The sequence below is a fragment of the Trichoplax adhaerens genome, genomic scaffold (genome assembly GCF_000150275.1).
Source record: "Trichoplax adhaerens TRIADscaffold_3 genomic scaffold, whole genome shotgun sequence".
In the NCBI taxonomy this organism is placed as follows: Eukaryota; Metazoa; Placozoa; class Uniplacotomia; order Trichoplacea; family Trichoplacidae; genus Trichoplax; species Trichoplax adhaerens.
The window spans coordinates 1,439,764-1,456,781 of NW_002060945.1; the positions used below are offsets into that span (position 1 = coordinate 1,439,764).

Genomic DNA, 17,018 nt, shown 5'->3' on the forward strand with positions numbered 1-17,018 from the left:
TGAGGGGTTGCAAGGGCTTACAAAGAAGTTAGACACCTAATGCAATTTTTTATTTGCACTAGTTACTTGAATAGAATATACTGTACGTAGTATTTTAAGCCATGATTGAAGTTTGACGATAATAGGAACGGTAGACAGGCTAGTACTGGTCATTCATTGGTATTTCGAATGTGATAGTTTGTGTGGATTGAAAGAGCTAGAAATAAGTTTACTCTTCAGATAATATTTTATTTCCTGCTGCCTCTTTCTAGAGTAGAATGGGTTTTATTTTAGCCATTATTACAAAGACTTGACAGCAAAAAGCTAAGAAGAAAACTTGTACGAGCTACGTAATACGATAGACCAGTAATAATCATTCCATGTGACTTTAATGCGCTAGTTTGCGAGGTTGAAAGCACTGGGAAAGAAGGTTTAAATGCGAGTGCAATTTTTATTTCCAGCAGCCTCTTTCTTAAATAGAGAATATGTTCAATTTAAGCCATCACTACGAAGGCTTGATTAGCAATAGGAACTGCTAAGAAGAAAGCCGATTACGAACTATGTAATACGAGATAGCCGAGCATTAGTATCATCCCAAGCTGCTTCAAGTTGGAAGAAAAGCCGGCAGTATTATGTCAACAGTGCTAACCAGCTAATCATTTGAAATCCTAGCTACCTCTTTCATTATTTAAAATGGAATAGTCATACATTTGAAGCTATTCTAAGGACTAAATAATTTAACTTATGGACGTACAAGGATGATATTGTGCACTCTCTACACAACTAATTATTATAATTAAAATTGAATGGGGTATGCAAGAAATAGAATAGAAAAAATACCAGCATTTAAGGTTAATATATTACAAGATTACCAAAGTATTTAGTCGAGAGTTATTTTTTGACGCCATTTCAAATTACCAGCGGTGGAAGAGAACATGGCTGGAATTGAAAAATTTCACTGATGCTTAAATGATTTGAAGTCATTACTAATGCTAATATTGGCATAGCTATGAATGGGATATGCAAGGAATTTGATGAAAGAAATTACCAATAGTATAAGATAGGAGGGCTACTATTATAATATTGATTGAAAACTACTTTTGACGCTATTGCAAATGGTAACTACATGCTTGAGTTGAAGACACATTAAAATGGAATATAAAGGATGGGAAGAATTCAATAGGTGCTCAAGAGGCTATTACTTGGATTGGAATTATCTCTAAATTAATGCGGTATGCAAGGGACTTGTGGAGGAAGAAAATGCCGGTGATACAGTAATATGTGGCAGGATTACCATAGTATTGATGTATTTAATGATCATTTTTGACGCCATTTTAAATTGGACCCCAACTGCTTGGAGTTGAAGATAAAAATGGATGTGAAAATTTCAGATTTCAAATGATACTCTCAGGATATCTACTAATTCCAGGTTAGGACCAATTCTGATGAATAACGCAATAATTAGTTATTTACAACTGTCAAGAATCATATATTCAATATAATGCAATATCAAGGAAATTCCGTACATAACAATAATATCTAATATTTTCGTTCTGAAAGCAACATGCCGAAGTGAAATCGGGCAGTGTATAAATAGCAAAAATGGATCCTCTCTAAGTTGAAGTTTCCATCCTTTTATACCCGTACAGTATACCGTTGTCATCGCCTATGCGTACTATATACTGACTGTAATTTATCATGAGGAAATAACGTAGAACGGAGTAACATAAATAATTCATTGATTGCATAATAAATAAATAAATAAATAAATAAAAATTGGTTATCCGATGATCTCACTACCGGAATATCTAGTGTACAGAAATGAATAACATTAGCCATGCAAATCGACTACGATATTCTATATTCACGAGTTTCAGAATGAGTAGTAGAGATGGAAGAAAAGTATACCAACTAGAAAGACTATCGACTGCTGTATCCTGCACATTTGCACACTCTTGGGACTAATGGATATGTAATTAACTTTCTTCCGACAATTTCAACTAGTAGTTTACTTAATGGATCTACGAGTGCTTTCCCAGGAATAAACTCCAATCCGGAATACCAAAATCCTAAACGAATCGATTAATCTATCAACTCGATAAAACAATGCTATGCAAGATGTTTACGCTAATCCAGAATATTTCCAGCTTAAGCAGATCGGCTAATCTATCAACTTGATGAAATAATGCTAAACACGATAAACTCTAAACTTAGGATTATTCCAATGCTAAACGAATCGACTAATCCATCAACTCGATAAAATCATCCTAATGACCATAAACTCTAATCTGGGTCACTCCAATACTAGATAAATTGACTGATCTAGTAATCCGATGAAATAATACTAAATATGATAAACTCTAATCTGGAATATCCCAATGCTGAGCCATAGATTGATCTATCAACTCGACCAAATAATCCCAAAGATGATAACCTTAGTATTAGTAGCCAATTAACTAAAACTGGTCAATAGTCTATTAAAATCAACATACTCGTAGTTCGAGCAGTAAATCGAAGATGGCCAAAGACAGACAGCTATAAATGAATGCACTTATATTTATACAATATAGAGGTTGAAATAGTCCAATCTCGACTAATCTGCTGTACTAAAAGTCAGCTTACCAACTTATTCTACGGAAAAGCGACATGGTTTGATCAGAGAAAATCGATGATAAAAAAATTTGTTCGTATACCCGATAATAGTTGATAAGTAAATTCGCCATCTATTTGACTCATAATTTAAAAATCTTCATTAAAAATGATAAACTTGCTTGAATATCTAAATACCAATCAATGGATGCAATACCTATTAAATAACTCGTATAATGCTCATATTTTAAAGAAATCTAATTTACTTTGTAAGACTCCCAATGAAATTGATTGATGTAACTTGACTATTTCGGAGTGAATCAATGCATAAATCCTAACCTGTATAATAATTTAGTGCAAGTACTCGAATACTAACTAGCTACTACCTATCAACATTATCTAAGTCTGGTAATAAGCTGGCTGACTAATAGTTTACGAAGAAGGCATGCTGGCTAACCATCCAATTCATAATTCAATATTGAGGCAAAACCGGATCCGGTTTGATAGGAGTAACGAGTCAATGTAGCATTAATCCAAAAAAGGAATGCATACGGACAGTAGATAACTTTCTTTAATCGAAGAATGTGTTAAAAGTGTCTTGATAGTTAATACCAAATTACTTCTGTAAGCATGAGTAGATTGCTGTATTTCCTTACTACGAGATTTCCGATATCAAGCTCAATAAGTTACAATGACATGATGCCATCTACGTATATCTACTTTGCATAGAAAACAAACATCAACACTGTTTTCAATTGATAGAACTAATAAGGATGCTATACCGCAACTGCCTGCCGATAGCATTTAATCAGTCCAACTAATTATAATAATCTAAAACTTGGGAATAAATCTATCGACTCCAAAAAGAATTTACAAATCAATCAGATAAAGCGACTTGTAATTAAAGATTACTAACTAACAAATCTAGGAAGAGTGACAGAACCGATACATCGGAAACTGCAAATCCATCCGAAAAAGAGGACTTGCCATAATTATAGAGGTTATAAATTAATAAAATAAAGGAAGAATAGTACAAATTCAGATAGCTACATGGGCCTTGCAATTAATGAAGATGTAATTATTATACAAGTACGCGTAGAATAGAAATGAAAGAAGCGCTGAATTGATGCTCATGCAGTAGAATACGTGATATACGCCCATTAGACCCAACCATTTCTCTATCGGTTAAATCAAGTTTAATAAATTTGGAATACCGTAGGATCGAACACTCCATCGGATGTTATAGGTGATAATGGAATCGATATTATTGTCCGATAATGCTAATCAGTTATTAACAATTCTACCCATAGTTTCTTACAAACACATCTAAGCTATTTAATACAGAATTATATCCAAAGTTATTTCCGGTAGGACAATTTTAGCCAAGGTTAATGAGATCATTATTAAGATGGATCTATTCTACTGAGCTGCAGTTGATTTTACATCCAATAACGATTTATTCCAGCTGCTTTGTAAGGCTTTCTATCTCATCCGAGAAAAGAGGAAAAAGTCTTTTAATCTATTGTCGGGTATACTGAAGGATAGTTGTGGGGACAACCTAGTTCAGTCCATGCATTTAGAAAAGCCTTGGTCTTGTTCTACCTGCCAAGTCGAGCATTACTTCTTTTCATCCCATCTCGAGATACAGTTAATTTTTTCAAGGTAAATAGCAACTAATCCAAAAGAAATAAATCTATCTACAAAATTCTACTTTCTGTCGCCATTAGCGATAAATAGGCACATTAGCAAAATGAATTTGTAATTGACATGTGAGATGAAAAGCAAATCAAACTTTTATTCCATAGCATTTCTTTCTGTGTGAATAAATTAACATTTATTTTTTCTTTTTCTGGACTTTATTCATGGATCGCTAGAAAGGAACCTAGCTTTCTTTCTAATGATTAATGACTTATTCAAGCTATTCCTACGCTACTGTAATGCTCTACAACGCTCGATTACATTGAGAGAAAAATAATAAGTGTTTGCTAATTGCAATTGGTTACCTTCATCTGCCCTACTACTACTGCAGCTGTACATCGGGTTGGCCTCATATCGACTAGACGAATAATTACTCTAGTATAGCGTATATCGATCCGGGATTGAATAATCTTCATGGATGTTATTGACTGTAGATCGTAAAAGGAATTTGACACCTTGCAGAAAGTATGGCATGATCAGCAGGAAAACTTGAAAGCTCATTAAACGCCTTGAGTTATATATAAGAAACAATTTTAAACTGCTACTTATCCGTCCAGAATGCTGTAGACGTTGACGAGAAAGCATTCGTAGGCGGGTAGAATTAGATGTGGATAGCTGGATAAGATTGTCAATTCTAAATTAACTGTCTAATCAACAAAGAGAAACATGTTGGCTAATTTTGGCTGGCAGTGAATAAAATACAAAGTGATATCAATCATGCTAGTGTCAAAGGAAATATCTGTTATGAAATGGCTGTAGATACAACGTATACGAATTTTGGGGGGGCCTAGGTTAGCACCTAATGTTGAATTTTAAATTACTGTACCAGCATGAAACATTTTTGTTCCATAACGAATAGACACAAGAATAAACGCTTCCGTATCAACATTGGGCTAGCTACAAACTTCGATCGAATATCATTGTCGATGAAATAGTATACAGATGGCTATTCGTTGATTTTAAAATGATTCTAATTTATACTATACAGTCAAAGTCATATTCTACGTCTACGTGCAAGTGATGGAAGATCCGTTAATTAAAGACGACCAACTTAATGACAACATTACTCTATCAGCAATTACCGCCCAGTGCGTATAGAATTAATGGACTGGAGCAGGTAATTTCAATTTAGCTCTTGATGGCTTCGAATTTATTTCAACAAAAATTGTCCATCTTGATTCGCTACTTTATCCAAAGTTTAGGAAGGAAAGCAACAATATCCGATAGACAATACTGCAACATCCATGCTAACAATTCTTAACAACGTGTACAAGTGATGTTCAAAAAAGCCCTCTTCAAAGTTCAAGCCGATCGCAAGCCGATGCTACCAACAATAACCCTCACTACATTGCTACTACCCTTTACCATCATGTCAAAATCATTTTACATAAGCATACCATGTATGTTATTGGAAAGTCATTCCATAAAAGCTGAAAAGTTATTTCTATTCTTCATCAGTTTGATCGATCATTTGTTATACCTGTAAAAATATTCTATTTGTAACTTACCCGTACTAGTGTTTCCTTCCTATTAAGATCATCCAACGCTGTCGCTTCATGATCCTGCTTCTCCATTCCTACTCGATTCTACTACTATATTAATTTAGTGGTACTGCAATTAAAAATGGACACAGTACTGAAATTAGCCGATAATCATGCCATCAATAAAGTAAATCGTCTTCCACAATTAATTTCCATCGACAGTGGCCCGGGGCAGTCGACAAGAATTGATTATAATATTATCTATGTAGATTATTCTTTTCGTTAGATAACAACTACTTCATATCCTTTCCTATGATTGCATACAATTTGAATAAATGATGTGAGCGACTATGTTACAGTATCGATTACTGTAGACGTTACAGCCTCTAGGCTATCGAGCCACGACAGCTAGTTGGTCCTGGTTACACCATGGTTCCACCCATCCAGTGGTGAGGTGACCCGAGTGTGAACCGTAACGTCTTTTTAAGGACAACCTATTAATGGTTAAAGCTATAGTAAACGATAGAGTGCAACCTGGTGATTCAGTGTGTGTGTGATGGCAGTTCAGCCATGGTGTGAAACGGAACACTGCTATGTTAACGTGACGTGACCGTCATGACCAGACATTGCGATTCCCTACTACTGAAACATCGCTACAGGTTGCATAAATTGACCCATGAATCCAATCCAGAGGTACAGTAGATCGGGTATTCGAAAATGGCTGTAAAATAATGAAAGTTCCAAATTAATTTTATTTATTTATTTACTTTGTTCTCAATATTAACACTGTACGCGGTGTACAGTAAATGAAAATGGAGAATGCAGCGTATACACAGTAGTACAAAAAACTTCTTTGACACGGTGTTTATCGTAGAAATTTAGTCGCTCGATGCTGTTCGACAAGCAAGAAAAAAGCCCTTCAAGGTTCGTCTGCAAAGGCTCACTCTATGTGCCATAGGATTAGCCGTTTTTACTCTCCAATTAGATACGACTATATACTGTTGTGCTATTGCAATGGAAGACCTCACATGTACGGTTAAAAGACCAGATAATGATTCAATCCAGACAGGGTATAGTTCACTATAGTATTTCACACACTCTAAACTAGATTTATTTAGACAACAAATGACTGACCAAGGTAAAAGATTATGCCAGTTTGTAGAAAAACTTTTATTCGCTCGACAGGACCGGTGTCAATTATACCGTAATTACCGGTAAAAATGTCCCATTCATAATGTTGAAGTCAATGTAGTGTACTGTAGTACGCTAATTTAGAATCATTAGATCCATTAGTGCCTCGAAATTAAATCGACAATCATTGTAATCAGCTGATGCGCTGATCACTGGCTCATATTTTGTTGTACATACTGTACTGTATATTACAGTTCAGTACTATACTCGTTCTACAGAAATACCAGATATGGTTTTAACCAATGATAGTATACTTTACACCTTTTATATATCGTTAACGAATCATTTCATATACCCTGGCTTTAAACTTTGACTGCTGATCAAACATTAGACAAGAATACATTGTCTCATGAAGAAAGCTAAGGCAAGGAAAAATATTTTTTCCCCAACCGCCAAATTTCCATCAAATGCAAAGCGGGTTTGCAATTTTCCCGCGAAATAGGTATACCACCAGTGTGACGTCATGGCACATTATGCAAATTATTTGTCCCATAAGTGATGCTATTTCATTGTAAGTATATAAATCAATTGCCTTTCTAATGGATCTTTGCCTTAAACTAATGAGTAAGGAAAATAACTGAATCCTGGTGACGCGGGATTCGCATCGTATACGTAGTTATACGTGAAATTTTTGCCGGAGGAAGGTCGTCCTCAGGTGACCCCCACTACTTTTAGGGGGATGCCTGTGTTGTTGCGATCTCCGCTCCCTTTATTATAATAAAACCAAGAATAATTTGATTGATTTTGCTTTTCTACTATGCTCTCGGTAGGGATGCACAAGGCTATAACAATGTTATTATAATTCAAGCATATAAACCTATCTCTAATTATGGAAGACCAGACTTTTAAGAAGTTGTTGGCAATACATCGAAATATCGTATAGCATAAACACATTTTAGTATCGATTCTGCTTGGCATCATTTATTAGAAGTGGTATTATACAGATGGAGATGGACCTAAACATTTACCTGCTGAAATGCCCCTTATAAATCAAGCATATGAACTTATCTACAATTATGTAAGACCAGACTTTTAAGAAGTCCTTGGTAATACAAATGTCGTATAGCATAAACACATTTTAATATCAATCAGATCGATTCTGCTTGGCATCATTTACTAGAAGTGGTATTGTACAGATAGAGATGGACCCAAACATTTACTTGTGAAACCTCCAAAAATGCCGCTGAAATGCCTCCATAATCTATACCTTCACTATCCTTGTCCAAGCAAATTTGCAAAATTTTAACGAAATAAATTAAGACCTTTTTGGTTAATTTTGCTAAGAACTGGCAGATATGTTTGGACAAATGCGTTAAAGTTATACGCGTATAGCTGTTTCAACGGCATTTCTGGATATATCATAAGAAAATAACTAGATCTAATGTACAATCTCAACACTGTATTCCAGCCTAATTATACTCGACGTATATCTGCAATCAATCAACTATACGGTTAATATGAAGGGAGTCATACACGTAGAATTAAGCATGAATATAAGTAATGCGGAATAAGATTTCATCTTTATTCTTGGATCTATTTATATCGAATAAATAATAGCATGGCAATATTATTAGCTTAGCCTACAGAATTGCAAGACTACAGTTATTTCCAGATCTTTTATAATTCAATGTTACCGTGGTAATCATCATTGATCTACTCTAATCGAATGAAGAAACTACCGCGTTAGCCACGCATTATAGTTATAGGCTTTAAGCATGAAGCGTTTTATCAATATAAGATATGTCGAAATTAATCAACATTTTCTATAGCTAAACAATTTTCAACAAGAACATCGCCTTACAATAATATGATCATTTAACCTTTATAATTCATATGATGTCTTAACTTAAATGTTGACACAATGATTATTTAAAATTTGCCAAGTACTACAGTAGATGTGGCAGCTTGGTAACGTCCAATAAATATTGATCAAGCTTTGGACTAATCTAGACTGGAGAAGCAGCAGATTTAACAGAAGTTTCAGTTCCATCTTTATGACCTGCTCCAAAATCCGGCGATTTAACTTCAACTTCATCTTCTTCATCGTCAGGTAATGGAGTTTTACCGTCGTTGTCAAGCTATGCAAAACAAATCAAAAATTTAATAGCCTTTTACGATAAGTAGGAATAATCGAAAAATCTAATCAAAGTAGCTAACAGCTAAAGGTTACTGAATCTGTCATTATTACATTTAATAACCGTAATATAGAAAACTCCTTGTAATGATTATAATTATCGTACTGTAAACACATTTCATAAGAAATGACATAAAAAATCAAATTCCATTAAAATATTGTAGATCAGTTCATATTCAGAATATACAAGAAAAGAATAGACTCGAATAAAAACGTAGTTCTACTTTCGTCAATGTCTACTATGTATCAACGGAGTGATTTAATGAATCTCACTAGGAATAATGAACTTAATATACGAGCTATACATGCTGATTTAATAGTTGTAATTTAATGGCAAGGTTGTTCCGAAATCTTTCAATAATATTTTTAACTAGCCTGAAAATACTGCTTATTTCATAATTCGCTGATTATGTGATAAAGTTTGCCTAGAAACGAGACTTACTGCTATCAGTTCTCTTCTCGTGAAAAAGTGCTTCATTTGCCAGCGAACTGGAATAGTCAAAATTATAAAGAGTGGGAAAGCAATAGAAGCATCGGTCGATTTGATAACCCAAAGGACGACGATGCATACAATTTGTACTAAAGTGAAAAGATGAATCTTTCTTGTTGGCACCTGATGAGATAAAAAGTTAAAGATACTAATTAAGAAGCCACCTATGTGTAGGTAATAATTGACATACTTGTACCGCACTAGTCCGACAATATTTATGTACCAAGGTATCGAATGTAAAATTTTAGTCGCAGTCACTTACATTGCGAACAAATATAGTTTCTGGATGGTACTTTGAAGGCATAATCAGCATCTTAATTCTTTCTATTAGCTGAACTCCGTTTAAGGACGTAAATCCCATGTATAGGAAAACACCATAAAGAACCGGTATAGGGATTAATCGAAGGACATCAGTTAAGAATAAGGAAGCGCCTAAAGATAACGGCAATAACGCCATGTTAATACAATAAAAGTTTAAATTTTATAGTGATGATAGTGTTATTTTCCTTTCAATTTTTCAAGCCTATATCTTGATATCAATATATGCAGCAGTGTGTATACTTACCTATCATGATATGAATGAGTAAATTGCTAACTCGTTGTTCTTTAACTTCAACTAATTGGGATTTTTCTCCAGGAGCATTTGATTTACTCATGACTGTAACACTTAAAGTATGAGATAGCGTACGGACAGTGGCAACGCACATCCATGGAGCACCAATAAGTGATGTTATACCGACACCAATACCAACAAGGAGTAAGTTAATGTGGAACCCAGATCCCTAATCAAAGTAGATACACAGTGTAGCAAACTTAAGCAAGCAATTGAAATAAATTAAAGCGATGAATAATTACAATTAATCAGTAAGAGTACTCTTTTTTTGTCAATTGAAATGAGTACTTTAACGTTAACTGCCAACACGAGCATAGCATTATAAATACGCACCTTCTTCATCTTATTCTCTTTTTTATTAACTAAAAGCAATGTAATTTCTGTTTCCATAAACAATAAAATCAAAACCAGCAAAGCTGGAACAGCCGCTAAAAACATTAATCCAACCGGGAAAGGTTCTTTTAATCCAAGAGGGTTTATTAACCAGCCCCGTTTATGTGGAGAAGTTGTCGATAGACCACCTGGTACTTCCAATGTTCTAACATAAACACCATGAATCAAAAGATTAACGACTACCATGGCTGCAATTGAGATTGGGATACCAAAATCACTGATAATTTGGCGGGCCTAAAATGAAAAACCATATTAAACGACATATATTAGCAAATAGTATCCAATCATCAATAACGAATATTTTGCAATCCGGCTCTAAAATTGACCAGACAATTATAACACAACATTTAACGTTGATACAATTTGGTCACCAAAATTAACCTTTTCAATAAACCTAATTGAATTAGAGCCTTAAATCACTCCGAAGCATATCTTACCTGGCGTCCTAAATATTGACTATTTCTAAATTGGCGGAAGAACATGGCCAGACCAAATGTTCCCAACATTAAGATAGTGGAAAGTAAAGAGGTATTGGGGCGAGGTGGAATCACTTGTACAGCAGATGTTGTATTTGATATATTGCTATTGAAAAATGAAATAGGTATAGTGGCGTTGGTAGTGGAAAGATTGTTTTCTACCACTGTGCAATAATCGCTTATGAGAGGATGATTTTCGTAGATCTAGGAGGAAATGAATTTAGTGTCATTAACGACAAGAAAGAATTCTATCAAATTGATAGCCCCCTGTTTCGATAGTATATAAAAAGTTTCCATTACTATTATACCTTAATGAGATTAAAGAAAGCTTCGTAGATAAAAATGATGGATACCAAAGCGGAGAATATCTCTTGAGTAAATCGTGAAAAATAGCGTACAAGAAAGCTTCCTTCTAATGCCACGGTTACAAAACATATAATCATAACCCACGCACCGATCCAGAATCGGAAAACGATATATTCGATATTAAACTGGCCACACAGCTATAACATGTCAAATAGTAAATTAACTCAATACTAATTCCAATTTTGTTTCGTAACATAAACATATGTTTAAAGTAGATAGAAAGCATGCATTGTCTTTTAATTAAGTAAATTGATAATTCTATAAATTTAAAAAAGATTCTATCTTGCATCTTCTCTATGTTATAATGTGTGCTCACTTGTAAAATCATTAATTTATAAAGAACTACGATATTTAATAAAGCAACTTACCTCATAAACAATTTCTTCAAATATCAATATAGGCCCAGTAGAACCTATGATAGCTAATGGCTGCCCAGCAAAGAATGCAAACATAAGACCAATAATAGCTGTACCTAATATCATTTCGCTTACACCAATCCAACCGTCGGTTTTTGAACTAATTAAACCTCCGAATGTAATTGCTGGTGAAATGCATGCAAAGTAAATGAAAATAAAAGCTGCCAAAGTTTGAAAATTTAATCCGTCTAAAATAAAAAAAGTGCACAAAAATATTACGATCAAAATTATTACATGAAATATTAACTTCATTTAGAAAACGAAATTATATAAAACATACTATAGAGCAATATTACCAAATGCCAATTAGTGACTATCGTATATCACAAGAAGAACAGTTGATTGTTTACCTTTGAAATCACTAACGTAATAAGGATAGCGCTTCTTGCATTCATTGATAAAGCCTCCAAATAATCGCCCTGTTCTTTTCAATGGATCATTTTCTTCTTGTCCAACCATATGAACATCGGCAAATCGTGGTGATAGCTCGTTCTCATCTAATGCATTTCAAAACAACCACTTAATACAGCCTTTATAATCTTATTTCATATTTACATCCAAATTACGGATGTAAAACCATGCATCAAGTTAATGCCATTCGTAATACGCGTATACTTTAGAAAGACCCACAATTATCATTTTTCACTACCTGCTAATATTCTGACTGTACTACCGATACGGTTAGAATTATCTGGTAGCGTTACTGGGTCCAACATATCTTTATCCCAATCACCAGGCGGTAAGACAACGCTTTGATCCAGAAACTGGTTAATCGCATTCAATAAGTCCATGCGTGTCTCAGCAGCGTAAGCTGCTTGATTAAAGCTCTACAATGTAAAATAGCAAAATACGAGCGGTCAAGACGGATTAAAAGAAACTAGACAATTTCAAGTACAGTAGGTAAAGTATGTATTTGCTTCTTACGACTGCGTCTCTCAATGCATACAAAGTTAAAGTATGATATCATTTCTTAAGCTAGTAGTATCGTTACCTCATTTGACATCAATGTTGAAATTGATCTTCCAATTTCGTAATAGTTAATAGTATCATCTTCCGGACCCATCATGATGAAAATAAAACGAACTGGTATGGGTGCTTCGGCTAAATTGCCTAATCGTCTCCCTTTCGTCAATCGCGCAAAGGCGACAATTGGCTTTTTCATGTCATTAACGGTACCGACGAGGACGGTACAAGCCTCAGAACCTGACGGAATCTTGCGTAATATGCCTGAATCGTCGCATTCTTCAATCTCTTCCTGTTTATCTAAATTAGTCACTGATTTGCCTAAATTAGCACGAATTTGATCCCTCGATTCCTAGAAGATAAATTTTATTATGACAGCAGGGCTGAGTACAAGTTGGATACTTGAGTAAATAAGAGAAAGGAATTACTCTCCAACATTCTATGACAATTTAGTAACCAGCTCTCTTCGAAATGTTGCTTACCTGCAAAAATGCCACCGATGGTGATAACACACCTTTCTCTGCTTGCTGCATACTAGGCGATACTGGAGTCATGGGAACAAATGGTGTAAATACCTCAGCTTGTGGCGGATTCTGTGCCTGTTCATCGTTAGATGATGCTTTCTCTGCTGTATCACTTACCATTTCTAAACTAACAAATTGGCTTGAATCAACATTTTCACTATTAGGAACGTCACGAACACCAGCTCCAGAAGCAGGGGCATCCTGGTATAGTTCTGTTTTGGATATGTCACCCTTAGAACCAGAATCGCTTTTTCGAGTAGGAGCTAAGAAAGGCAGGTAAAAATATGGTAAAATTAAACAAAGATAGCGCTGTGATTAAAAAACGGGATCCTACGGTATATATAATCATATGCTGAAAGTTGAACTGTAAACCGGTAGGATAAAAGTAAAAAATAATTTGAAAAAATCTCTACAGTAGATTTCCTCTAGTTAAACTGCAATTCTATATAATATCTCGAAGATCGCAATATTAATATTTACAGTTAACGTAATACTTTACTTTAAAAGTACTGACTTACAATATTAGTTTTCTGTATGTTTGTATAATATGATTAAAGCATTTCTACAAATAAATAAGATTGCATAACAAATAGATTATGGTTTGATTTACCTTCATGCGTTTGAGAGGTTTTTCTGTGCTTGTGATGATGATGATGATGATGATGATGATGATGATGATGATGATGTCGTGATTGATGTTGATGTTTTAGTAGTAAAAGTTGAAGTATTTTGGCACCAGTCTGCACATCGGTATCATTGGTCAAGATCATACTTTCTACTAAAGAAATGGCAATACTGCCGAAATCGCTTTCTTTCATATCTAGCATAACCGTACCTGAAATACATAGTTTACAATTTTAATTCATTCATCTAACGTAGACTTAATGTTCTTCTTTAAAGAGCAGCAATGCAGTATTTAGAAAAGCTTGAAATAAATATGATTTTCACCTCAGTACTCCTAAATGTCTTAGAATAAACTTACCGACTTCTAAACAGCGCTTCAACTCCAACAAGCTGTGAAATGATAAATAAGCCACATGTGGCTTTCCCCATCGATCAGCTGCTTCTTGAACATCTTCTTCAAATTTAATCCATCGTGCTTTCTCTTTCCAAGCTAACTCTTCTCCACTATCATCAACCGCAACCAGCTCTTCTAATTCAGCAAATACCTGCAAAAACATTATAACAATTACAACTCTTGAACTCATTTGAGTAAAATTTCATCTACTCAATATGCTCGCAATGTAATTATCTGAGAGTAAAAGTATCCAGAATTTTACAATAGATTTCGATATAAAATACTCAAAAAATCAGCGATTACTAAAGATTTCGATATAAATGCGCGAATATGTTATACTCTATTAATACCGGATGAGGAGTTTTATCGATTAATTTGTTTTCCTGAGGAATTTGAATAGTTAAACTCGGTCCCTTTTTCTTTTTTGGCTCATTATTTGCTTCCTTTTCCTCAGTATTATCTGATACTGGCTGGGATTCTTTTAAATCATCAGCACTAGCAGATGTTGTTTGGTCGGCGTTAATATTTTGTCCTAATTCCGCCGAGTTTTGGTCTATCAATTTCATGTATAAGTACAAAATGCAAAGTTATCAATAATCTCACAGTAGATTTAAATTTATTCACTATTAAGTTTAAGTTTCGCCGTGAAAATAAGGTACTTTATTAGTTTAGAAGTAGAAATTTAAAATTTCTATGGTAGCATAGGAAATAGGTATGGTTAGGAAATACTCTTTGGTCCTTTAGGCTATTAATAGATGTTATGTAATAGCCTCTCTTTCGTAGACTATATTTAAAAACTGGCAAGGTAATTTTACTACAGTGATGATCGAAACTAAAGTGAATCTATAGCTTGCCCTCTAAATGATCCGTAACATCTGTGTTTCATCATCTAAATATCAAAGATTGGCCATCGTTCTATTGATTAAGAGTAATTTATTCACGCATTTTATCGTAATATTGTGTTCTCAAATACTATGTTATTAGACATACAAGAGGCTATTTTCGATATATTGTACATATAAGCTAAATCTTGACTAAGTATAAACTGAAAGTAGGAATATAACAAGGTATAACAAACGTAAAAGTTACATCAACGAAATGATTCTTAACTACTTTGCCTTTCTTTCAAATACTTGTTGACAATCATGTTTCGGTATTGATTACGGTTTAAAAATAGTCACATTTTAAAACGATATCACGGCTTGACTTTTTCCTCTTCTGCAAATACCTATGAGAAATCGTCTTTTTTCTTACCTGCTTTAACATCGTCAGTGGACATTGCCTCTCCTGATAACAGAAGTGGTGACAATGGTATTTCGGCAGTGGTAGTTAAATTACGAATGGAGGCTTCTAATTCATCTTTCTAAATGATGGTAAACATTACAAGAGTACATTCCACTATTAAACATAATATTACAATATCTCTGCTAACGACAATTTCTCTATTCTACAATATTAATCAATCAAAATTTATTCAATATGAAAGGAATGTAATATCTAGCCATATACTTGATAGCGTGCGTTCAAATTTTAGGATGCCCTAAAAGCAAGATCGGTGCTGTGTTCCATCACTGTGTGGTACTGTAAATATTTTTAAGGTAGTTAATCTTACCATATATTTACGACCTAGATAAACTTTCGAAATAGTATAGTATGAATTTAGAAGATAATCGTAACAACTATTTTGGACTGGTATATTTTTAAATCCTGTCGAAAAATGACTACAATTAAAACTAATAACTAAATTTGAAAGACAGTTGTAAAAAGTGGCCGAAACGTCGGTATCAGTCCTAAGCAATAAAATGTGTATGTTGCTATTTATGGATAGTTAATTTAATTAGAGCTAATTCGTAGACTTTAAATACGACATTTTAATACTTTGAATTAGTGTATTATAAACTGATTAATAGCAAATAGATACGACAGCCGTGAAAATACTTTACCTGAACACTTAGTGACGACATGTTGGGGATGCCGTCGGTTGTGAATAATGAAATAAATTTGAGAAAATCGACTCTCCTCAAGGTAGTACCTTGGAGTGATTGAAAAGTTCAGAAATGACGAAGCAAATACGTAGAGTATTGATCTTAAATAACAACTTCTGTAGTTAAAATTTGTTTTATTTCCTGATTAGTTATTGGTCTATCGCTAATATATTTGTTTTAAGCCATATGTAAGAGTCCGGAACTATTTGAAGTTTATGAAGGCGTAGATGCCGGCAACAAATGGCCATCGCAGTTTGGAAATGATTTATTGGATATCGTAAAGTTCAATATCCGATTTTTTCTAATTAATTATTACCTTTAACTTCCCTTTTTCTTACCTTGCTAAATCATCTAATTATTGATAAAAATAACTACCATATTGGAGAATCATTCTGAACAAATAATACATTAATATAGTTATACTTGCTCGTATTCCAATTCGAAACTGAATTTGTCTTCGCTATTACTAAGCTTTATTTTAGGAAAATAGCTTTGTTACTGTAGAGTAGCTTATTATAACTAAAGTATACAACGCTATCTAATGCATTATATGGTAAATGTTACTTTCTAGGCGACTGATTACTGTCATGAGCTTTATTCCAAATTAAGAACTTAAGCTAAAGGAATACTTTATCTAAATTGATTCAATTTTAGAACTGTAAGGAAAATTAATTTAATGTCAATAGTGCAAGTAATAGTAGC

General features: G+C 34.0%; 1 protein-coding gene across 1 annotated transcript; it reads right to left on the reverse strand.

Annotated features, from left to right (window-relative positions):
- Positions 1-8,884: 8,884 nt before the first annotated feature.
- Positions 8,885-16,295, reverse strand: TRIADDRAFT_54168 (uncharacterized protein; the record flags this gene model as incomplete). The annotated part of the gene is made up of 17 exons (XM_002110805.1): positions 8,885-9,016; positions 9,515-9,685; positions 9,825-9,994; positions 10,128-10,344; positions 10,509-10,802; positions 11,006-11,248; positions 11,353-11,547; positions 11,779-12,014; positions 12,177-12,323; positions 12,476-12,653; positions 12,818-13,141; positions 13,272-13,576; positions 14,086-14,148; positions 14,296-14,482; positions 14,682-14,884; positions 15,586-15,694; positions 16,275-16,295. The coding sequence occupies 17 exons, from the start codon at positions 16,293-16,295 to the stop codon at positions 8,885-8,887; spliced, it is 3,195 nt and encodes a 1,064-aa protein (XP_002110841.1).
- Between the last annotated feature and the right edge of the window lie 723 nt (positions 16,296-17,018).